The sequence below is a fragment of the Malaya genurostris genome, chromosome 1 (genome assembly GCF_030247185.1).
Source record: "Malaya genurostris strain Urasoe2022 chromosome 1, Malgen_1.1, whole genome shotgun sequence".
Classification (NCBI taxonomy): Eukaryota; Metazoa; Arthropoda; class Insecta; order Diptera; family Culicidae; genus Malaya; species Malaya genurostris.
In genome coordinates, this window is record NC_080570.1 from 161,983,711 (window position 1) to 162,008,836 (window position 25,126).

The 25,126-nt window shown below is 38.5% G+C and overlaps 1 protein-coding gene across 6 annotated transcripts; it reads left to right on the plus strand.

The window, feature by feature from the left end:
• The first annotated feature begins 4,070 nt into the window (after window positions 1–4,070).
• On the plus strand, window positions 4,071–25,042 carry LOC131426548 (actin nucleation-promoting factor WASL). Of its 6 annotated transcripts, none has more exons than XM_058589377.1 (10): window positions 4,071–4,359; window positions 5,011–5,468; window positions 17,785–18,012; window positions 18,077–18,176; window positions 18,301–18,411; window positions 18,500–18,759; window positions 18,833–18,979; window positions 19,041–19,208; window positions 19,272–19,442; window positions 23,490–25,042. In XM_058589377.1, exons 2-10 carry the CDS (start codon window positions 5,349–5,351, stop codon window positions 23,766–23,768), a joined length of 1,584 nt encoding a protein of 527 aa, XP_058445360.1. In that variant the 5' UTR covers window positions 4,071–4,359; window positions 5,011–5,348; the 3' UTR covers window positions 23,769–25,042. The 6 variants fall into 6 exon arrangements, with proteins under 6 accessions (XP_058445360.1, XP_058445361.1, XP_058445363.1 ...); XM_058589378.1 differs by having other exon boundaries at window positions 4,075–4,359; window positions 4,988–5,468; XM_058589380.1 differs by having other exon boundaries at window positions 4,075–4,359; window positions 4,995–5,468.
• The last annotated feature ends 84 nt before the right edge of the window (window positions 25,043–25,126 follow it).

Genomic DNA, 25,126 nt, shown 5'->3' on the forward strand with positions numbered 1-25,126 from the left:
GAAAATTCGAGTATTTCGCAAGAAAGAAAGGATTTTCAGCCGTACTTTGACGATTCGACGCAGCCACACAGCGAGATTTTCGCTTGTAGTCAAGTGAAAATAAAGTCCATTGGACTATAAACGAAAATTAACTGGCAATATAGCCTTAGTTGCTGTGCCATCAATTCGGCGTTATTTCAAGTGAGGTTACGCCAACCAGAAAAGAAGAAGAAGAAGAATCGAAAAAATCGACTTGTTTTATTCTTTTTTTTTATAAGGTTACGCACTTATACATAGAGTGTGGGACTTTCCACAAGACTACCAACTGTATAAATAAAACTACTCACAGACACAAATTTAGATCAACAACGCTACTTCCCCGTAACTACCGTTAGGTATTGCTTCGGGGTGGAAGGCTTTCGGTGCTCAAAGTACCCTTCCCCGCCTTATGCATCGCCATGGACGTCTGCATCGTTCTTCCCTTCTTTTTGACCATTTCGCTCTCGACTTTAAGACACTCGCTTCGCTCCATGGGATCGACCAGGTCGAGGTCGGTCAGTCGATTCCGGTTCGCTGGCGCCTCGACGACCCAGGGTCTACGTTACGAATTACTCGGCTAGTCCCCGACGAACGATGTAACCTACACCGAGACGGAGCTCTAATTTCACTGCAAGTTGCCCGCAATCTGTGACGTCGTGCTCGATACTGCGTTCCAGTTCTCTTCACTGTGACACATTCGCTGGACAAAGTTCTCTGGTGTAGTTTCTCTGCCACATACATCCAGTAGACTAGGTGTCGCAAAACGGGGGCAAGCAAAGAGGACGTGTTATGCCGTCTCTAACTCATTTGCACAACCAGGACAAGCAGGATTAAGGATTTTAACAGTGTCAGCAAGTTGCCAATTGGCTTTCGTATGTGAGCAATAGTTTACAAAATATTAACGCTTCGTAGCACCTATAACATACAAAAAAGTAATGCATGTACCGCTTCCTAAAACTAATAACTTACAAAACAGTATCGCTTCAAAACGCATATGACTTGCAAAAAAGTAACGCTTCGTAACGCGTATGACTTGCAAAAAAGCAACGCATGTAACACTTTGTAACGCCTGCTATTAACAAAAAAGTAACGCATTTAACATTTCGTAACGCCTGTAACTTACAAAAAAGTAGCGGTTCGTAACGCCTATGACTTGCAAAAAAGTAACACATGTAACGCTTTATAACGTCTGTAACTTACAAAAAAAGTAACGCATGTCACGCTTCGTAATGCCTGTGACTTGCAAAAATAAAACGCATGTAACACTTCGTAGCGTTTATGAGTTGCAAAAATGTAACGTCTCATAACACCTATAATTTACAAACAAAAATATCGTAAATAACGCTTCGTAACTGCTTATAACTTACTCAAAAGTAACGCATGTAACGATTCAAATATCTGAAACTTACAAAAAAGTAGGACATGTAACCACAGACTAACAGACATGTCAGTATGAGTAAATTCTTATAAAAATAATTTTTCGTGATGCACTAGTTCCACCTATATTGTACTGCGCGAACTATTTACTATCTGTACACCCCTTGTGTTATGTACAAGTTTTTTTACTAGTTGGTTTCCCCTCGTTTGTCAACACCGATCAGCTGCTTGCAGGGATGCCTGATTTATCAAAATATTTGAAAATGAATCGTCACAATAAATTATTGGATTACGTTGATAATATATTTAACTTTTTCGCGATGCTGGAAGGTAACCATTTATTTGACTAAACCACAGACTAACAGACATGACAGTATGAGTAAATTCTTATAAAAATAATTTTTCGTGATGCACTAGTTCCACCTATATTGTACTGCGCGAACTATTTACTATCGGTACACCCCTTGTGTTATGTAAAAGTTAATTTACTAGTTGGTTCCCCCTCGTTTGTCAACACCGATCAGCTGCTTGCAGGGATGCCTGATTTCATCATAATATTTGGAAATGAATCGTCACAGTAAATTATTATATTACGTTAATAATATATTAAACTTTTTAGCGATGTTGGAAGGTAACCATTTATTTTTCTCAACATTGTTCATCTAGACTATTTTTTATTGTGTTGGTAATTTTCACCCGAAATTAAGTGGCGGCAGATCAGAAGCAAGTAAATATTGCCACTAAACGGGTTCGATTTTGTATTGCGTTGAAGGATGAGAGGTAGGCACAATTTTGTATATAGTTTTGGCAATATGTATCAAATCTGTATCCTGCATGAAATTCGCATGGACTTATACAAATCAATACATTACTGGTAATTCTGTATGAATGGCAACTCTGTTGGTAAATGAAAAAAATAAACACAGTCTAGATGACAGACAGGATGTTTTTGATAGGGTAACGTGGCGCCATCATGACACATGTGAGTACTGTTCCAAATAAAGGAATTATAATGATTGAAGAATCTAATTTGAGTGTCCTGTCTGTTAGTCTGTGATGTAACGTTTCGTATCACCTATAACTTATTAAAGCGTTAGAATATGTGTCCTTCGTTTTTTTTCTGCGTTATCATACTGCTTATCTGGTACTGATTACGATATAAAAATTATGGTTGTTATTTGCCCCGAAAATTCAGCAAGTAAACGCGGGAATTAACGAGTTATCTACAGAAGACAAAATTAACAAAGAAAAATTCTCAATAATTTACTGAAAAGTTTTCTTTCAAAATTCTTTGTTTCAAATGGTACCACGATGTAGAAATACTAGGTGTTCACATTTGTCTAATACCATCTATTAAATCACGTCTAACAACAATTATTAAGCTCAGTTAGCTGGCAATTGGCAGTCTAATGCAAAACTAATTTTACCTGACGCGCCATCTAAGTTTCATTCTTTGAACCTTTCTTAGGATGACGATTGAATTTTACACGGGCTCTTATGGGAAACTCATATAATTTGAATTATATTGTAGAATTTTAGGATCTGCTACAAGAACTGTTCATTCGAAAATGTAAGAAAATTAATTTTCTTTTATTTCAAGTAATCATTTTAGATTTTATTTCGGCTTGTTTCGGTTCGGTTGGGGTTATTTTGAACGCTAGATGAATAAATCAAATGGCGGTAATACACTATTTCTCATCATAGTATCGCATATTTCGTTCGGCTTGCGCATCTGCACGGTCCTTCAAGTAACATTTCATGATGTACGCGAAGAATAAAATCATTTGAAAATGATCAACATAACATTTTCTCCCATGCTACAATTGGAACTGAAAATTTAAAACAGAATCTTTGGTGCTGCAAAAATAACATAGGTGGAGAATGATTTTTCTCACACTAAAATTAACTTTTCGCTTGAACAAATGCCTTTCTAAATAAGTTATAAATGATTTTACAAGTGGAAATTGGATTTTCCTTGTATTTTGACAGATCAACTTGCAATCATCATCCTCGTACACGTACGCCTCTAGCTGTGAAATACAACGTTAGATCGCGCATACTTGCCTCGTAGTAGCTTTTCTGTAATGCAAATTGCGTGGTATCAGTCAAAAGCAACGACCAATTCTCGCGTTTTTTTTTTCATAACGGCCAATAAGCCATCCATCAACATTCGCTTTGAAGAGTAATTTCGAATGACTTAGCACTCGCTGAGAGTAAGTCATAATAGTAAACGGCAGAGAAAAGTTTTCTCTTTCGTCTGGTGTTAAATTTAATACTCTCTTTTCCATAGCTCGCCTGCAATTTCTTTCGAAAGTGAAAGTTGACAGGTGGCTTATTGGCCGTTATAAAAAAACGAGTTAATTATTGAATTAAAACTCGACCAGTGAATCAATAACTTCTCAACGAGTATTAACTTGTATTTATTTTCTTTGTTTGGTTTAATTTTTTTTTTCGCGAATCATGTGGAATTCTCCTGAGTTTTCAATTTTCATGATACATGCAACCAGCAAAGCAGACAAAACATCGTTTGGTATTGTGCCTAATCTTTTCACTCGGTGCAGTTTATCAAACCCGTCACAACAGACTACTACCACAAACACGCGGTTTTGCGTTGCGATGCAATCGCTGCCGCTGTATGTGTGATATATTGAACCATCTGTCATTCGTTCGTTCCATCAGAGTTTTGTGTCGGTCGAGCAAAGTTGGAAAGAAAAATCCATCCCCATCTACCGATGGAATTCATTCGAAAGTTATCTTTGCAGCAGGAAACATCCGCCGAATCCCACGGTTAGTGTGCTGGACGTGAAAATTATCGTACAGTTTTGGCCACTTTGGAGTTGGCAAAGAAGTTATCATCTTCACAGGTTTGTTTCCTCCTGCTCCGTGGAACATCCGTGAATAATTAGTGTTTCGTCAGTGTTCAGTTCTATCGTGGGAAGAAGTGGCAGTCTAGCTGTTTGTGAGGTTTGTGATTTGGTGACATCATGCTTTCCTAGAAACTCGAAAAGGAGTGGTGTTCGGGGTGGCCTCAGCGTCTGGTCGGGAATCACTGCCGGGAGAGCGAGTCATTGCTGAGGAATTCGACCAAGATAGCACTGTTTACATCTTGTTACTTCTTTGATGTGGAAAAATTTACTACCTTCTTAATTCTGCAACCAGATTGGCACAGACGGCGGAGTTTAGTACCGTTCTCCTTGGAGTGATTATTTTGTTATAAATCTTTTTGGCACTTGTGGGCTACCGTCAAGTAGGGTTGGTTTAGTTTCCCATGCGAATTGGCCGTGACTGCTGTCCGCTGATTTAAATATACTAATTTGAGAAATCAATAGCTCCAAGAGTAGTTCTAAAATAGGATTTTTAACTTTTGCAGATGTGTAGAAATAACTGCATACTATTTCAAACTCCAAAAATCTACAGTAAAAACGATTCCCTGTTTTTTTTTCAACTGTTTTCGATTCATTTTTGTTTTTCTTTTTTTGCAAGATGAATAATATTTTTTTTAAACAAACTACACTACTTGACGGTGGGTTAAAGCACTGTCTGGCTCTCAACCCGCCAGAAGTGATGCACATACCAAAAGTTTTCATTTAAGAGCTAAGAATTTCCATTGAACAGCACTTCAACTGGACAAGAAGAATCGTTACCGATAAAGCAATCCGACCCACCAAAAACAAAACAAAAAACTCATCGATGAAGGCAAAAATGGACAGGAAAATTTGCTAGGCTTTGCAGTTAGTTCAAGAAAATATGTTTCGCAATCTGTTCGAGAAGAATAATTAAGTGTTTATCGAGTGTTCGAATTTAACTGGAAGTGCTCTGACGTGAGAAGATCAGAAAATAAGAGCCCACTTAGCGCCCATACCCACACCTCTTGGCTGGGAAACAGTGAACTGCTAGATTCTGGACCCTCGCTCGAAAAACGAAACGGGCTGTGAAGCACCGAAAGTCGAACCATGAAGCAACCGGCAACGGCGGAAGCGGATCGTACAGCCAGCAAAGCGAACCGACCGAGTCAGCTGCTGACCAACGAGGAGAACGAGCAGCTCTTCGGTCTGCTTGGGCGACGCTGTCAGGTGAGAGTAATTTGTAATTTCATTAGAAGTTTGCGTTCATACTCTAGCTAATTATTTTTTGCTATCATGGGTTTGCTAAGAACCGTATGACTGTAATCAGTAGCTAAACCGTGAAGGATTTAATAAACCTATTGCGTAAAATTTGACACATTTCAACACCGTGGCGGTAACTAAGCAGGTCGTCGCCACCTTTTGTGATAGTCCAGTCAGATATTGAAAGTAATGACTTTTTTTTGCTGTTTGTTGGCAATGAGACTGATACGTTATCTATCTCTTATCTTCAATCATAAGCTTGCGGCGAACACAACGTACTTACAGGGATTTCAGAGTTTCGTTTTTTTTTATCTGTGATCTATTTCCGTATTTCTAGATAACACGGTGGTTACTTACAAACGCCTCGGTTCCGTTCGTGGTTCACGTCATTAAGTAAACTGAAGGGCGAAGTTTCTAGTGCGAATTGCTTGCCACATCAGCAAATACTAGAAATATGCTACCCAATGATCAATTGTCTATTTCAAGCTCTCACAGTTAAATCCAATCCGCAATTGGTCCAGATTTCTTGTCACCAACAAAGGATCGTTTCCGGTATGGTTTGACTGAGTCCAACTTATTTTTTTTTTTTTTGTTTTGTAAGAAGGGTCCAAGAGCCTACTGAAAACCATTATAAAATTATATTCCAGTCAAGTTTACCTTCATAAGTTTTATAAAGCATAAGTCAAGAATCAGCATAAACCTGCCGTAAATCAAGTTCAAAATTATTCAAAATTCAAGAGTTTTAAACCCAGCTTTACGATAAACATTGAATTTATTCGGATGAATAAATACCGCAATGAATGAATTGTCATTTTGATAATATTTTTCTTGAGTATGTGTGTGTGACTTTGAGGCTTTCCCTGGATTGAAAAAAAAATCATGCGCGTCCATTTTTATCGTGAATGCATAGATATTATTTAAATATTTTCTAGAAAGAACCGATTTGCGGAATTTATTCGATGTTTACAACTGTTGAGTAGTTTTCGCCATTCCTTATTTATTTAAACACAAAAACCTAAATTATGGAACAGGATTTAGGAACTGAATTGCAGAACTAAGTTCTAAACCAAGACAAGCTTAGAAATCAGTTACAAATTTCAGGCTCGGAATCTAAATCAAGAATTCAATTCATGAAATTATTTTTATAATTCTGGAACTAAATTCAATTCCGAACTTAAACAAAGATACTGAATTCAATTCCATATCCTAGCTTCAGAATTCAAGTTCCGAATTTAGCTCAATCATGCAGCAGGTCTGAATTCTGAATTTGGATTCGTGAAATTCAGGAACTAAATCAAAAAAACCTTATTCAGGAATTAAATTATGGTTCAGAAGTCGAACACTTAGGTTCGGAGTTCATAACCTGAATTATGTTAATGAATACCTATTTTGAAATGCTAAATCAGTTTTCTGGATTCGAATTCCGAACATAGATCTAGGAACTAAATTCAGTTAAAAAATTTAGTCAAGAAACCAGTTCCAAAAATTTAGTTTAAGAATTCAGAATTAGAACTCAATTCCAGAATCTTAGTTTCAAACTTTGAACCTGTAGTTTAGAACCAAATTTTAAACCAGTTCTGAATTCAAGCGAGAAAATCAATTATAAGAGCATTTTGGTTATAAATTGAATTACTAAAATGACCATCTTTAAAAACAAATCTTGGAACTTTTTTATCCCCCCCATTTTGCGAATAACTTTAACTAACTTTTGCTTAAAATTTGACATAACTATCGAATTATTTTTATCGATTAGTCAAGTTTAACTAAAACTACGGCCCAATTCAAAGTTTGACGAATGGAAAGTTATTTGGTTTTATTTTGCACTGAAAATGAAAAGATAACAAGTGGTATATTGATTACAATACAAAGAACGTAAAACCTTCGAGTTTGACAATGTATTGACACTTCTTATTAGGGTATTTTCTTGTACTGAAAGTATAAAATATATTACACAGTCCCAAAGATTTCCAAAATCAGAAAAAAAAAATTATGCCAAATACCTTAGAATTGTCTGAAACGTCGCGATCTAGTTTAATTTTTTTTTTTGCCAAATTTGACTCTAGGACTTGAAAAAATTTGGAGATTTCCGAAAACGAATTTTCTAATGCCAACTGTCTTAGAATTAAATAAAATGTCGAGATTTTGTGTTATCTTGCAAACCATTTTTTTTTTTGTTGAAAATCTCGACTCTGAGACTTTGAAAAATTTTGAGATTTCCAAAATCGAATGAAAAAATTTAAAGGCCAAATGTCTTAGAATTGGCTGAAACGTCGTGGTCTAGTTTTTTTTTTAAATCGACTCTGCGAATTGGAAAAATGTTGAGATTTCTGAAAACAAAAAAAAATGTTTCAATGCCAATAGTCTTAGAATTACATAAAACGTCTAGATTTCTGAAATCGAATTTTTTAAGTTAAATGTCTTAGAATTGCATGAAACGTGGAGATCTGGTGTGACCTCGAAAAGATTTCATTTCAGATTCTAAGACTTTTGGAATTAAAAAATAATTATTTCGATTTTAGAAATCTCAAGTCTTAAAGTCGAGGTTTTCAACAACAAAAAAACTACAAGAATCAGCCCCATATGGTTGTTGAAGCTATTGATGTGAAACAAGTTTGTTACGCGGCTTTTTTACGAGGATTTCCGAAGCTACACTGTTTTATATGCGGATTCCCGAAGCTACGCGGTGCGTGTCTCCCGCGTAACGAAAGAACTCAGTGTATTAAGAACCAACATCGAACACACGAACCCGAACTCTGTTTGCCTTGATTCGTGTTTGTCTTGTATCCGACGAAATTACATTAACAGCCCAAATATATGCAATTATAACTAGGTGCATACTAGCGTAACGGGTTTTGATATTTAAGCTTCTTTTCGCCAAGCTTGTATTCAAGTTTTGCATGCATTACTACCATTCTGCGATTTCGATAATAAATCGAGTTTATCTGATTTAAATTAGTAATTAATCTTAAGCACTTTAAATTTACCCTAAGATTCTTGCAAAGCGACATAACAAAGCATTTCATCCAAACTCGCATGACACAGGATCAAAGCAAACCAATTAAAGCTTCAAATCGTTTTATGGCACTGTCTAGCAACAACCTACCTCTAGCATGCTACGCGTAGGACTGAAACGTTAGTTATTATTTCGATTCTATTTATAGATTCGCGTGCTTCCAACAGCTTCGCTTTTGCATCGATTGACCAATCAAAGCGACGCTTTCCCATTGATATATAACTTACTCCTTCAAAACCGTCGTTTATGGCAGGGAAATCCGGTATGCCGGCGATTTTTAGCAGACAAAATATGACACTGGTAGCTATTAATACAAATTTCAATCATATATAATTGAAAAAAAAAACGTGACTTGATACATTCAAATCGAAACATTCAAATCGAAATCTAATCAAATGTTGAAATAATAATAATTGATGCAAAATTGGCTGAGCTGTAAGTGTTCAAAACCTGACCGCATTTCTACTTGTATTTTTCCTTGAGTTTCTAATTTGCACCCTTATATAGAAAACAAAGATGTGTTCCTCATAAAAAAAATTTGTTTTTTCGATCACCGCTACTACCGCTTAACGAAATTAGAGATTACCCTAAAATATTGGCACCCTACGATACATAAAAAAAGACGTAGTCCTACGTTAAAACACAGCATATTATAATAAATTAGAAGCCCCCAACAACAAGTTTTTGGGAATGGCAATCGGCAATTTTGGAACAGGAATCTTCTCAATGAGCAAATTAATCACGAAAAATGTCCGTGTTATGAAAGCGCTTTCACTTTTTCTAATGTTTCTAAACTTTACATTAGAAAAAGTGAAATTTTTCGCTTTAAAAAATCGAGTTTTTGTTCGTAAAGAGTGGAGGGGGGGGGGGTGGATTTTTTATGTTAATGGTGGTTCTGTATTCTACCAGGTATGTCTGGTAGTATAAAGTGAGCGTTCTTTATTTGTTAAAATGAAACACAAAACTTATTAGTTCCACGTCAATAGAAATGTTCGTCTTATAAAGCATACCAATCAGACGTCCAATTGTCGACTGCATCGTAAGAATCGAAACGCTTTTCAGCCAATGCGTAGCCCATCGATGAAAACAAATGGTATTCGGAAGGGGTCAGGTCTGGTTAATACGGCGGATGGGGTAGCAGCTTCCAGTCAAGTGCTTCTTTGATTGTATCCTGAACCGACCGGTTTTGCTTTGTCGTGAAGCACTTTGCCGTGTCTTCTGACCCATTCTAGTCGTTTAACGATCAAATCATGGTTCGAATTAATCTTTTGTTGTTTGTAGCGATTAGTATTAACAGTTTCACCAGGTTTTAGAAGCTTCCAACTGCACATCTGGAAAATGTCTGGGTGTGGTATTCCACACCTAGAAATGCGTTTTTTTTTCATCAGGGAAACAATGTAGATACCTGATGAATATTTGTACGATTTTATTTTCCGTATAGGTTTATTTTCCACCCCTATATAAAATACAAAGACGTAGTTCTACGTCAAAGACAAAAAGTAGTTTTAAGTTTCATTTCATTTATAGAATATGATGAATCAGTATAGATCCGCTCATCCATTGTATTTGTTTAACTTATCCATTGTTTTTCGCATTTGTTCGAATTTAACAAGGGAACAGTTTCTTAATATAAGCAATTGCGAAACAGTCTATGGCTACACTGGATTACCTCCAGGAAAAAAATACTTTGATCATCGAGCGCTTAAAACACTTACGTTGGGTTCACTTTCATGCTTTATTACATTACACCTAATTCTTGATTGAATTAAATTAAAACCTGGTCCACATCAGAAAAATACCGTTTCAATTAGACTGGCCGTTTCGGTTGAACGTAACGAAAGGGTAGATAATTCCCAAGAGAGTAATTATACAATGCTGGAATCATGGTTTGCTAAGACAGCGACGCCTCCTTTGTTTAATCGAGGCTAATTGAGTTTCACGTCTGCTGCTGCTGCTGCTGCAGTATTCAAACATTTGTACGGCGGAGGTGCTGACCGAATCGTCGGCACTGAAGCCAAAGAAAACATCCCTCCCCATTCACCCCTCCCCCCTACCGACTCTGTCACCGCCTTTATTCGAGGGCCGAAAGTTTTCCTGATCAAAATCATTCGATTGGCTTATAATTGGCACTTTTCAGTTTCCTAATTGAACCGTCCATTTTCTGTGATCTCTGTTATCAAATCGGGCGATGTGCATGCATTATGCTATTATCTAATTTCATGTGTCTGTCTGCCTGTCTACTGCTTAGTGATTGCATGATTGCTGCCGCTTAGGGCGAACATTCGTGAGCAGAACAAGTGCAATGAATCAGTTTGGTATAAATCTAATCAATACACTGTAACTTACTTTATTCGGGTTTTCAGAACAATGGATATCGCATTTTACAAAAAAACGAGCACCAGATAATAACCAATGCTACGAATTGATAGTTTTATCCTGATTTCAGTTCCCTTGTTTTGAGCATGCCACCATTCACAACACATCGAACACATCGTATTAATAGGGTAATTACACTGAATCAGACGTGGAATTGGAATCAAATTTGCCTTTAATACGCTCTTTCGCCCGGGTCAATGGAAACGAACGCATGTTTAATTAGGTACCTACCAGGCCTGAGATGGAAAACGGAACGAATGCCGTCCGCCAACAGTGCAAATACCATTAGTGAATTGTATGAACATTGGCAGGTGTATGAATGTGTAAAAAGGAAGAGAGAAAAAAACACACAAATAGAAAAATATAGTTCACTGAATCAACACTCGGGATCATATCTCCTCTTTCTGTTTTCTCGTGCTTTTCTTTGCATGCATAACAATGCATAACTATTACTTGATCAAACCGGAGTCTGCTCATTGTTTCCGATTTCATTCATGAGTAACGAATAATCGAAAGAAGAAAAAAAGAGCGGAAGATGATGAATTATGTCGGCCTAGTGTTACCATTGATAATACCACCAGTAGTATTTTTTAGCCGTGCACAACTGAACATAGTAAGTAGCCATCGTTCAACCTGTAATCAGCATGTGCTACGAGTTCAGATTTTTGGATTGGGTCAGGTCAGTTCAGAGGTATTATTTGAGTAAAATCTGAACAATCTGGAATAGCAAAAACTAGCTGGTGTTTTTTCTCTGTTTCCCTTGTAGCCCAACACTGCCCGAGGGTGTGGGATTTTCCAGGTTTCACACATTTCATTCCAGACAAATGAAATATTCGCAATACGATCTCAACATATATTGAGACCGTCGAAATGTACATTGTGTGAACTAAATCAATACTGACGGTAACTGAGGCTCTATTCAAATACTTGCACTTTTATCGTCAGTAAGGCGGGACTAAAGAGAACAGCTTTTCCACTCAAGATAAATTTTTGTTTTTGTCGATATGAGCGTATTACAGCGTTCATTAGTTACTTACGATAGTGCTCCACAACTTATCTTTTGAATAATAACCGGTCGTTATGAAGTCCCCCAGTTGCTCGTATATCCTTCTCCAGAGAATACATCCACACTTTGTTTACTAAGGCTGTGAACCATTTCGCGGTTAATTTTAACTTTTGGTTAAAATCTGACACTCGAGTGGTTAATTTAATGTTGTCAAAAATAACCCTGCTCGAGAGCATGGTTATTTTTGACAGATCGATAGTTATTTTCCAACACTGAAAAAAATCTCGCAATGAAAATTCTAGTATTAATTCTTTAGTTGAAATTATTTCCAGTGGAAAATAAACCCAAATAACTTTCCGTCCGTCAAATTTTGAAATGGGCCACAGTTTTAGTCAAATTTAACTACTCGACACCAAATAACCACTCAAGTGTCAGATTTTAACCAAAAGTTAAAATTAACCGTGAAATGGTTCACAGCCTAAACATCCCGTGTCACATTGACAGTTCATATCTTATCCTATGAAATGCCTAATCAAGATGGTCTCGGCCGAAAGTGACGAAGCTCCTGGAAATAAATCAAAAATGAAAATCATTGAACCGACTGTGGATCCCCGAACGATTTGTTATCATCAGCAGTCAGATTGCCATTTCGAATATATGATAACTGCCAGTTTTTTTTTTTTTTTTTGTTTTCCATCCACAACCAGTGCTGGTAATAATCGTCTACCACGAGGGCACTAGCAAAACTAACCCTCGCCAGACGGAAGTAATCAACTTGATGGGAAACCAGATCGAACATCCAAACAACCGGTCGGTCGTTAGTAATTTCTCCCAACAACCAAACAGCGGCGAATCTCCTTCCGCAGCCTCGGTACCAATAGGTGGACTGAAACCACATTGTTCCGTTGTTTATTTTCTCTTGTGCTATTACTGTTGTTACTAAGGTTACGGAGAAAAAAAACAGTGCCTACCAAAAGCATCAGTGAATGAAAATGACAGTGTGCACGGTTTGGTACGAATGGAATGGCCTACTACCAGTCTATCCGTTTGTCTGACAACTGACGGGAACACCGGTTTCACAGGTGCGTGCGTCGCCGCAGAGCAGGATGATGAAAAACGCAAACGAGGAAGTAGCTTGCCCAATAAAGTAAATTGCATCGATGGACTGCCGTCGGTCCAACGGCGCGATCCAATGAGTTGTGGGGGCATGCACTTGGCAGCATTCGGGAGACTTTTTCTAGGAGGCTTGAATTTCCTGGTAAATGTTTTCCTGTTTTGCCAATGAACTTTTTACGAACTAGATTCAAGCAACCCTTTTCTCTCACTAGATGGGTGCTTTTGGTGTCACTCGAATATATCTGTAAATTGTTTTAGCTGTAAATTCTTCATTTTTCAAAAGGCACGGATGGGATAGTCATCAATCTGTAGGTTTTATTAACCGCTTTAAAATAAAAACTATCAAAAAAAATTAAAATCCTGATTTTTTTTATTTACCTTTTTCGGATTATTTTGTAATTATTGAGAAAAAAATCAAAAAAAATTTTCAGTGTATATGTTTTTAGTGTGCCCAATCGATTCCCTACAACTTCTTCCTGAACGCCATTTTTGTACAATTAACGGTTTCCGAGTTACAACGATTTGAAAAAGGCAATTTTTGCGAAATGCGAAAATACATACGCCCTTTTTAAAAATCAGTCGTGAGTCGGATTGACCTCTCCATCGGTTCAAAACTTATGGTTTTCTATACTGAAGCTATGTGAAAAGTTTCATCCAAATCGGAGAAGGTCGAGTCTGACGATCTGCTAAGCATTTCTGGAATTGCTCAACTATATGGGAGTATGTAAATAGAATCAGTTCGTAAGAAACGTTTACGCGGTTTGGAATTTATCTCGCATAGTTATTCGAAATTTGACTCGTAAAAAAATAATTTGGAATTGGCTTCATGTTTAAACCATTTTAACTATACTAAACCATCTAGTATTACATGATCTTTTCAAAGCGCCTCTGGTGGAGCAGGGCTCAAATGATTGCCTGCCAAACGACTCCAAATTGCTTATCTAAGTCTCCTCTAAGAAACGAATGTCAAACAGAAGTCCTTCTATTTTTGCCTTTCTCATATAGAAATCACTGTAAAAACCGACTTTTGAACCGAGGTCCGGAGGGCCGAATGTCACATACCATTCGACTCGAACTCGAACATTGACGAACTGAGCAAATTTCTCTGTGTGTATGTGACAAATAATGTCACTCGATTTTCTCAGAGACAGCTGAACCGCTTTGCACAAACTCGGATTCAAATGAAAGGGCTTACGGTCCCATAGATCGCTGTTGAATTTTATCCCGATCAGACTTCCGGTTCCGGAATTACAAGGCAATATGTACAAATCTATGAGAAAATGCGCATTCAATACGTTACAACTCCAGGCACTCAAGCAATAGTTTCGGACAAATCTTCCATTCCGGTGTTATAAAGCAAAGTCTTGGCATTACATTCCTTTTGTGGAATTTGGCCTTTCTGTTTCAACAGACTTCGCAGCCGATTCTTAGTGTACAGAATCATTGCATGGCTAGTACTATGGATCCTACTGACACTAAGAACCCTTCCAGGTCGGGGCTCGAACATACGACAACTGGCTTGTAAGACCAGCGTCCTATGCACTGAACCGCCAACCCGGGACAATTCCGGTGTTATAACTAACTGTATAGAGATGAGAAAATATCAACACAATGAAACACATTGTGTGAGAAACCGTCGTGGGCAGAATGTGACAACTTCTCGTAACTTTACTTTTGCCGGTTCGGACAGTAAATGGCAAACGACCTTTGCCTTTACTTTCTGACATATCAGAGACTCGGATGACTCGTATCGCTAAGATGCCTAAGTTCGACTCCTCTGGTAGAAGGCAAAAGTTTAGATACGAGAAGCCTTCAGCTTACTTGAATGACCCTTGTCATGTCTCACTTTTCCGCACTTTATTCTTCACATCCTTGCTCTTCCTTGAGTACTATGGCTCTATAATTTCATATTCTTTCTCCTCTTATAATCTCTAGTTAGTTTGATATCGTTAAAAAAAGTCGGGCGGGTAATTTCAGAGACATAACTGGATGTCGTGAATACGAAAACAACTGACATGTTCCTTAACACTTTCGAGTATCAATTAGTTGATCAATTGTATGAATTATGCAAGCATTCCCCTTTTCCACATTTTTCGCAAAAACAAAGAAGGCTTCAGTTGATCTCGATTACTGTGCATTTCAGACAGCGAAAAGTGCACAAATCAAATCAAACAGTTCTAGATTTGCACTAAACTGAGGATATTTACCTTCGATTTGCGAGCAACAAATCCTAGTAGTTCTTTAGAAAACTTTTAGAGCCATTAGAACGGCTGATTTTGTGTGATGCTCTCCACTGTTGTCCTCTTTCCGTTGTTTTTTCACCAAAGCAAACGACTGGCAGCTGTGACGTAATCGCTCTTGTCGGAAGCGAAACTAGCTTTGCAAACGACACGAAATACATCTGCTCGCAGTGGCGATAGAATCCAAACTGATATAATTTTTGTTAAGAGGTTTCTTTTTACGTGATTTCGTCTGTAGCTTTTTGACTAATGGCTATAAAAATAGCAGCATATAGAATTTTAATTTCGATTATTTCATTTTGGATTTGGATTTCATTGAAAAAAACTATCAGGATGCTGTACGGAATTCATTCCTGCCTTTCAGAAGGACCAAATTGTGGAACTCACTACGATATTAAACACTGTTCGGAACATTTTTCTCGAACGATTTGTTGTACAGCAGCAGATATTTTGTTCTCTTCCTCAGAACGTGTACTATTGAAATACTTCAATGCTTTTTCTTTACACGCTTAAATTGAAAAATTTTGATTCTATTGGTAGTTAGATTATATAAATCCTTTCACAGATCACTGAGCTATGAGCTTTCAAAATATGAGAAAGGCAAATGCGCCTTATGAATTATCCTCTTTGATACTCGTTTATACCAAACATTTCAGAAAAGTTTAATTTTGAATTATTTGAGATTATGTCACACAACTGAAAATTTTATCATAAAACTGTGATCATATTTCCGATGGCATGAAGCAAAAATTATGTTGTTTCGTTAGATACAACAAGAGATATTCACGATCAAAAACTCATCACTCTCTCAGAGGGTAAATTTTGAAAAGGCACCCCATAGTAAAGTAAGTCGTATTCACGACAAAAGTAAAAATTTAAAGACACTGTGCCATTTCATCTACATCCGACTTCCAGTTCCAAAATTATAGGGCAATGAGTATCAAAACTTTTAAACTGTCATACAAAATTATGCAAAATCGGTGCGCATCGGTACGTGCTGGTACGGAAGAAGAAGAAAATGCCATTGCCTAGCACACAGCGTGCTTTGTTCAATTTTCGCCCTTATTCTGAATAACGACGTATTGATTTTTCGATCGAATGTGGTTCGATCGAATCATAGCTACCTTTGATTTTGCTAGCGTTATGGGAAATACAAATGAAATACGAGGGAAAAAACGATACGACGTTATTCAGAATAAGGTCATTTGTATAGCGTGCAGGGTTGCCACATTAAAAATCTATATTAACTTGCCATAACTGTTTCCAAATTGAAAAGGTGATGGTAATTTACACCAAAGAAATTTTTTATTTTTATTCAACTAAATTCAATTCAACGGTACAACAACAGTATTATTAGTGATTTTATTCAAGTCTTGACAGAGTCTTCTAGTGATAAAAAACATAAGTAATATGAGAAAGGCATCATTACACCACTAGGTGGATTAAAACAGGTTTTTTTTAATTAACACTACATATCTGTACAATACTTGTACTTCGCGTAAAATAACAACACATTTTCTTTTTATATGGAGAAAATACTCAATTCACCAACAAAATATAATCGCTTTCTGAGTGGGTAACTCAGATCAGTTTGCTTAAGATTGTAGATTGTAGATCTGACGGAAGGATAATTGTTCACAGTTCCCAATCAGTCGAAATTCCATACGATCTGGGACTGCTATAACGCGGATTCAATTTTCACGTCCCCGGCCATCCACGATATAGGAGTTGAAACCATTACCATTAATTGAAATGTCAAATTTAAACCAAAAGATAAATTCATTCGAACCTTCACAGCCTACTAGTGTATTTTTTATAAACAGCCAAGACCTCTTCCGTTCGCTTTGACTCTGAATCTGCATCTCGCCCAGAGCTGAACATTTCTATTTTTTATCACGTCCAATGGTCCATATACAATGTCGTAACTTTTGCGTTTCATAGCGCGAATAATGCACTCTAGTTTTGATAGGCACATATCACGCACCGAACGTGATGAAAACGATAGCAGTGTACATATTCCAGTGTTTTCAACGACCGTAAGAATATCTAAACACAGACTGAGTTGCAGTGGGATAAATTTTTGACAGTACAATGACACGGACTGCTACGATCGCTACCTTCAGTTTTAATTGTTTATGAAGAGAAGTCAGTTTTGCCGTTGGAAAATAGTCTCATGCGTGAAAATTTTTCTTCAAAAAAATGTTAATTCAATTCAGGTGTATAATTCACTCTCAATCATTGAATGGTAACTGTCCAGTTGAACTCTTACGTAGATACACTTTCGATCGTACAACGGAACAATTAAATAATGCACATTTCGCGGCGCGATTGGCTTTGTACTTCCTTTCCGTATCATTCAGCAAAGTGAAGCCATTTCACGCCGATTGCCCGCCTCGACAGCACAGTCCAGATGCTACATTTATTTCGCACTATAAAACAATCAATTCATAACCCCGCCGGCAACGATAGTAATCATTTAATTTGCATCTTCCTTTTTTTCTGACATGTCTCCCCTTTCTGCACCGGTCACAGACACAATGCACGGCCGTGGTCCAGCTGTACATGACGCAATCGCCGGCACACGCTTCCTGGGTCAAGCGGTGGACCGGAGCACTCTGTTTTATCAAGGATAACATGCGCAAGTCGTACTTTTTTCGACTGTACTGCCTGAAGAACAACCGGCTCGTGTGGGAACAGGAGCTGTACGATAAGATTGAGGTCACAAAACCGAAGGCATTCCTGATTGTTTTCGAGGGACAGGTAAGTGTTTCGAAGGAATTAAAAATTACTCCGAGTCGGACTCATTCTATTTTCTTTCAAACAGGATGGAATCGTTGCGTTCAACTTCGCGACCGAGGAAGAAGCCAGTGCCTTTATGGGCATAACCACCTCAACGATCACGAACAGAAATCGTCGAAGGGACGGTAAGTTGATTGTGTTGTCAGCGAGTGTTGCTCTCGATTAGCCTCTCTCGGTTGGTTGGATAATCAACTAGAAAACCAAAAACACAAAACGGTGCCGCCAAATAACGAACGTCCCCAATTGCAGATCGTCTCAAACGTAACAGCACCCGCAAGGATCCCCCACCGGCACGACCACCGCCGGTAACGAACAATGCCTTCAACGACAATACGGTTACGCTTCGCCACAAACCATCTTGTAAGTAAGACTTAAAATTCGACTGTTTTATGTTTGTGAAAATGTCGATTAAACCCTAACTGCCATTTCAATTCCCTTTCGCTTGTAGTTTCTGCTCCGATGATCTCCAACACTGCCTTCCAGCAGCAGCAGCAGCAACAACAGCAACAACAACAACAACAACAGTATACTCAGCGGTCTGCCAAAACCAAGGGAAAGGCACGCTTACGGAAGGAAGATATCGGTATGCCGTCGAACTTCAAGCACGTGACGCACGTCGGATGGAGTCCCACTAGCGGCTTCGATCTTAGTGGCGAAGAGGAAACACTCAGACCGTTCCTTGAGAAAGCGGGTGTACGGGACCAACATGTAAGTGATATTACCTACGATAGCTTTCGAGAAATTGCGGCTTTAAATGTTCAAATTATGTCCTGTCTTGTAGTTGAAGGATCGCGAAACACGCGAGTTCATTTACGATTTTATTCAGAATCATAAAGTGCTGGACACAATGAAGCACGAACAGAGTGGTAACCGGAAGCAGAAACCTCCGGCCCCTCCACCCGTTCCGATAAGGAATCTTCAGGAACAGGTTGGTAATCGTGGCAAAAATGGCAAAAAAAAACATTTGAAATCAAAACTTTTATTTGCAGCAACAAATGAATGGTAACAATCAACAGCGCAACCCACCGCCGCCACCACCTAACAGAACGCTTCCACCGCTTCCGGCCACGACACCACCGAAGGTAAATCAAGCGCCTTCCCGACCGCCACCGATGCAACAACAAACAACGACACCCACGGCACCAATTCCAGGACCCGTAAGTTGGGAAGAACTATTTCGAGTGACTCCTAAATAAACGCATTTTTTTCTTGGATTGTAGCCTCCGCCGCCACCACCTCCGCCAGCATCTTCGGGAGCAGTACCACCACCTCCACCGCCGATGTTGACCCCGTCGGCTCAGAAAACGACTGCACCTGCCCTGTCCGTACCCGCAGTGGATGATAATCGATCGGCTCTGCTGGATAGTATTCGCAAAGGAACGACACTAAAGGTGAGTGTTTTTTTCCTGTTCGGAGACCTACCGCAATTACAAATGTGTAACAAAGTCGGATCCTGTTCCTAGGGGAATGATGCCGTTATTTCATTCGGTAGATTGTTAAGGTTCTACTAACTTCTTAGATAAACCTTCAAGAAAGCACACATCAGTTTATTAAGAGAAGTGTACCTAATAAACTGATATTTCTCCTTTGAATTTTCGCTCATCGACCCAAACTGTGACGAGAAACAGAATACGGTCACAAAAAGCCGTGCTCGGATGTTGTGCAACCAGAAGTTAACGAAACCACACTACTGCATAGGCATATGTGAAAGCAGACTTCAACCAGATTTCGAAAGTGTGGAAAATGGCTAGGTTCACTAAAAAGATCTTGGTTTGGCAAGTCAGTTGTACTTGCAGCAAACGGAGTACACCTTTCGTTGCCGCCAAGCACCATGAATGGACAGGTATAAAAGCGGCTTATCTCTCGAGATGGCTAACGACGATCCGACGATCGTCTGGTCGGATTTGGCATCACGAAGGACGTGCTAGAGTGGTAACAAGCGAGTGATGTCGATTTCGTGCCAAAAGATTTGAACCCCCCAAACAGTACGAAACTGTGCCCAATGCCAGACAATTTGATGATAATCGTATTTTTAGAATGAATTTTGCGTTTGCAGATTTCAACACTATTCGTACCGGGAGGTGTCAAAAGACAACTTTCAACTTAACATAATTTACTAAGTTCAATAATTGCTCCACAAATTTTGTTTGCCTTTTTTGATAGTGGTGCAAAAAACTCAGCCATGGGGATGGGGTTGTTCGAGCCATTGATGTGGAACAAGCAACCAAAATTTCTAATGATCTACAATCAAACAGTTCAATCAATCGTCACCCTTTTTAATCCGCAATTGCACGAGAGTCTGCCTAAATTGATCTTGATTAGGAACCAACACCGAACACGCGAACCCAGAATATAGACTCTGTTTGTCTTGATTTGTATTTGTCTTGTAGCCGACGAAATTACACCAATATCCCAAATTTATGCAATTATATCTTTGTACATACCTGCGATACGATTTTGATATTAAAGCTTCTCTTCGCCAAGCTTGTGTTCAAGTTTTGTATGCAAGCAATTATTTTTATAGCGTTAAGTTTCTCTACCGTTCTGCGATTTCGGTTGAAGCGATAAACTTTTTCTCATTATCAATCGAGTTTATCTTATATAAATTAGAAATTTATCTTATGCACTCAAAATTTTCCCTGGGGTAGTTGTCAATTTCTCAGGCGAAACGACATAACATGGGATTTCATCCAATCTTTCATGACACAAGATCAGAGCATAGCAATTAAAGCTTCAAATCGTTTTATGGCACTTTTTGTTTTTCTGTCTAGCAACAACCTACCTCTAGTATGCTACGCGTAGGACTGAAATGTTAGCTATAATTTCGTTTCTATTTATAGATTCGCGTGCTTCCAACAACTACAATTTTGCATCGATCGATTAATCAGAGCGATGCTTTCCCTTTGATATATCGCTTACTCCTTCAAAACCGTCGTCTATGGCAGGGAAATCCGATATGCCGGAGATTTTTAGCAGACAAAATAGAACACTGCTCGCTACTAATCAAAATTTCAATCATTTATAATTGAAAATACGTGGCTTGATACATTCAAATCGAATCTTAGAAATATTTCCAATCAAATAATGAAATAATATTAATAATTGATACAAAATATACTGAGCTGTGAGTGTTTAAAACCTGATCACATTTCTACGTGTATTTTTCCTTGAGTTTCTTATTTGCACCCCTATATAGAAAATAAAGATGTGTTCCACATCAAAAATTGCTTCAGCATTGAACTAATCCACACTGTAAGCAGTTATGCTGTAAGACTGACAGAAAAGTAAAGCCTTCTTCATACTTTTGATCTACTTTGTTAATTGTTGTTTCTGGGCGCTTCAAACAAGTGCGGACAGTACATCGAAGTATGAACACAACGCAAAAAATATACAAATCGAAATTTATATAGGTGCTATAATCTGCAATTACGGTCGAATCATTTTCTGGCCATCTCCAGTGTCTACACACCGAATCTATCAAAGATTTAATGTCGTCACTAGTACATACAACGTCCTAAAGACTGTCCCAGAAAGTATGGACGCAACCAAAAACCGCTGCCATTTCGCAATGGTTCAGAATCTGTCAATTTTTATGGCTGCTTCCTGTTTTTTACACTCTTCTCTAACCACTTGTGCAGTTGTTTATTCGTTTTCATTAGTTTGTTTCGAAATGCGTGGACTTCCAGCAGAACAACGTCGAAAAATTGTGTACAAATAGTGCACAGAACGCGGACTGTCACTGAGAAAGATAGCAAAAATGGAAGGAGTAAGTGAAAAAGCCGTGCGAAATGCAATCAGGAAGTTCGGTGAGGATAACACCTTTGAGGATAAACCGAAAACGGGTCGAAAAAAAGGTTCTGCTAACCCTCTGTTGGATAAACGTATACTGAAGGCGTTCGGGCAAAAGAAGGAGGTTTCAGTTCGGGATGTGGCCAAAAAAGTTGGCAGTTTGAAGTCAAATGTTATTCGTGCTAAAGAACGTTTGAATCTTCGAACTTATAAGAAGTAGAAACAACCAAAACGTAGTCCGAAACAAGAAGCATCGATCATGCCGAGGGTTCGAAAGCTGTACAATACGATTCTTGCTGGAAATTTGAACTGCATAATCATGGACGACGAAACCTACGTGAAACTCGATTACAAATCCTTGCCGGGACCACAATATTATACGGTGCGAGAAGGGCAAGTGTTCAACCAGTCCGAGACATCGATTGAAGTCGAAAAATTTGGTAAGAAAGCTATGGCATGGCAAGCAATTTGTAGCTGCGGTAAGATTTCGAAACCCCTCATCACCACTGCATCAATGAACAGCGAAATATACATCAAGGAATGTTTACAAAAACGACTTCTACCCATGATTCAAAGCCACAAGGATCCTGTTATCTCCTGGGCTGATTTTGCTTCTTGCCACTACTCGAAATCAACGGTAGAATGGTCACTTTCGTCCCAAAAGACATGAATCCACCAAATTGCCCACAACTTCGACCAATTGAGGAACTTTTGGCATTAACGAAGGCACATCTTAGGAAACATGTCTCGGCAGCCGAAAACATTCAACAGTTCGAAAAGGATTGGAAAAAAGTGTCAAAACTTGTCGCCAAGAAGTCTGTACGGAATTTAATGAGGAACGTTCGCAAGAAGGTGCGCCAGCTAGTCTACCATTGCTTAGTAGCAAATGTTGAGAATAATATTCTGTTGTTGTAGTCTAATATTATCAGTATATCGAATAAAATTTGAATATCTAACACTTGTGAATTATTTACAGCGAAATCAAAGTGCGCCCATACTTTCTGGGACAGTCTTTACGTCAGTATGGGTGCCGCGATTTACACTCGGTGCGGAATGTTTCACCGCTTTATGGTAGATTTACTTTGTGCGCCGTTCGCCACACGAGAGGTAACCGAAAAGGGCGAAACATGAACAACAAGTTACAATTGTTACTTAGGACTCTAACATACATTTTTGTCAAATCCTATAAAAAGCTTAAGAAAGTGCTTTCAACAATTCGGATTCAATTTTTTGAATTGTTTCAAACATTACGGATGAGATTCTTCAGTCGTCGTCTTCATTCTACTTACAGCCATTTCTATTTCCATGGAGTCAAAACAAAGCTGCTATCGTCATATCGATAAATAAAGCTTTGGTTGTCAATGACAAAACATTTTTCCGTTCCTGTACAGCGCCTATTTATTTTTTCGAACCTACCATAAATGCACTCGGTCTCAAAATTGACCTAATCGTAAATGTTTTAGACGCTTCTAGTGCGTAGGTATTAGTTAACTTTATACATTCATTTTAGGAGCATTTTCGCACCCATTTCTCACCAGAAGCGTTTTCAGTGTCAGGGGCGGCTGCTCAATTACATTACTATTACAGTGGGGAATCTAAACGTTTTTGATTCTGATTTAAATGTTTCGCGTTATTTGTTTGTCTTACAGAAAGTGGACCAAAGTGCACTGAGCACCGGAAGCGGTGGAGATCCGCGTAGTGATCTGCTGTCCCAGATCCGGGACGGTATCGAGCTTCGACCGGTGGCGGACCGGGAACCGGGCCAGGTGGTAGATCGCAGTAGTGGAAGCGGCGGCAGTGGCGACTGTGGCACCGATGCCCTGGCCGATGCACTGCGACGGGCACTGGCCGAGCGAGGGCGCGTCATACGGTCTTCCGACGAAGACGAAAGTGATTCCAACTCGGCCAACGATGACTGGGACGACTGAACGGCGACGGCAACGACGCGAACCAAGCAGCAACAGCAGCAGCAGCAGGTGAGTGATAGGTTGGTGGTTCTTTTGGTCCACCGACCGGAAACGCGGTGCCAAATGAACGAGTGTGTGAATGTCATTTTGTGGATTTAGTAGCAGCAGTTCTACTGAATTCGTGACTAGCAGCAGGTTACCGAAGTACGAGGATTGGTGATGTTAGGAATTCGGTCGAGAAACGTCGAAAAACGCTTCCATTGCTCTGTGCAATGCATTTTAGTTATACATTTTTTTGTTTTATCCTGGTATTATTGGATGTGCTGCCTTCGAATATGTATCCGTAATGTATTTTAGAGCTTTAGTTCTGTGTCACGTTCACTGGTAGAACTTTAATCTAGGTTGTGTAACTAATTTTTCAGATCCAGAGATAGTGAGAATGAAAGGGCAAAATTCAAACCGACGATGTCTAGAGATAGTAAATTTGTTTATCTCCGATTATTAGATGAAACAAAAGATTAGCGATCAGGGGACCAGCTAAAGTTTGACCTAATTGGCATTCACAGTGAAAAAAGAAAAAACAGGTAATCTACTTAAAACCGTAATTCTTTGATCGGTCAAACTTTTCCTGATGCAGAAAAAAAACAAACAAACAAACAACAATCTATCTGCTCGTTTTCCTCTCGTATTGTAGCGAAAAGAAAACACGAGGCTGTTCATAAACAGCAAACGAAACATACGCAAGATACTTTCTTTTCTAAATGTGTAACTCGAAAACCCTGAACTGATAAAACTAGCAGACCCGAAAGAACCGTTTTGAATCGTTGAGTTTATTTCCATCGAGTAGGTAGTTGGATAAATTCTAGAAAATTGATAATATAACAAGTAATAGATAACAATAGTTTGAATAGAGAGTGTTCAGGCCTTTGTTGGATTAGTCAAGCAAACAGTAGTTATTATGAGCAAATTAATGTACATTTGTTAGGTGTTTTTTCGCTAGCAAACCAATAACCGATAGTTTTGTTAAGCATCATAAACTCTTCCTGTGTATTTTCAATCACTTTTAAAGTATTTCTGTTGATTTAAATGTGTACATGTTGTGCCTAGTGTTGTATGGCGGATGAAATAAAGAATTAGCATAATTAGCTCTAGCCTCCATTTCCCGATTGTCGATATATTTCTTCGATACAGTTACGTATTAGTTTCGGATGTGAATTTTGTTAACTGTGGGTTTAATCCTTTTGTATTCTACTTAACTATACTAATAAACTTTTTACCTAGTTCTAATTCTGTTACGAGCTAGCGGTGTCATTGTGAAATAGAAGGAAAGAAACAATCGTTTTGAGAAATATCCGATGAGGTTCTATCATTTCAAAAAT

Coding starts and splice junctions, on each gene's coding strand:
- LOC131426548 (XM_058589377.1), top strand. CDS start 5,349: ATGAAGCAACCGGCAACGGCGGAAGCGGATCGTACAGCCAGCAAAGCG. Junction 18,760..18,832: donor CGGGTGTACGGGACCAACAT/GTAAGTGATATT, acceptor CCTGTCTTGTAG/TTGAAGGATCGCGAAACACG. Junction 18,980..19,040: donor TAAGGAATCTTCAGGAACAG/GTTGGTAATCGT, acceptor TTTTATTTGCAG/CAACAAATGAATGGTAACAA.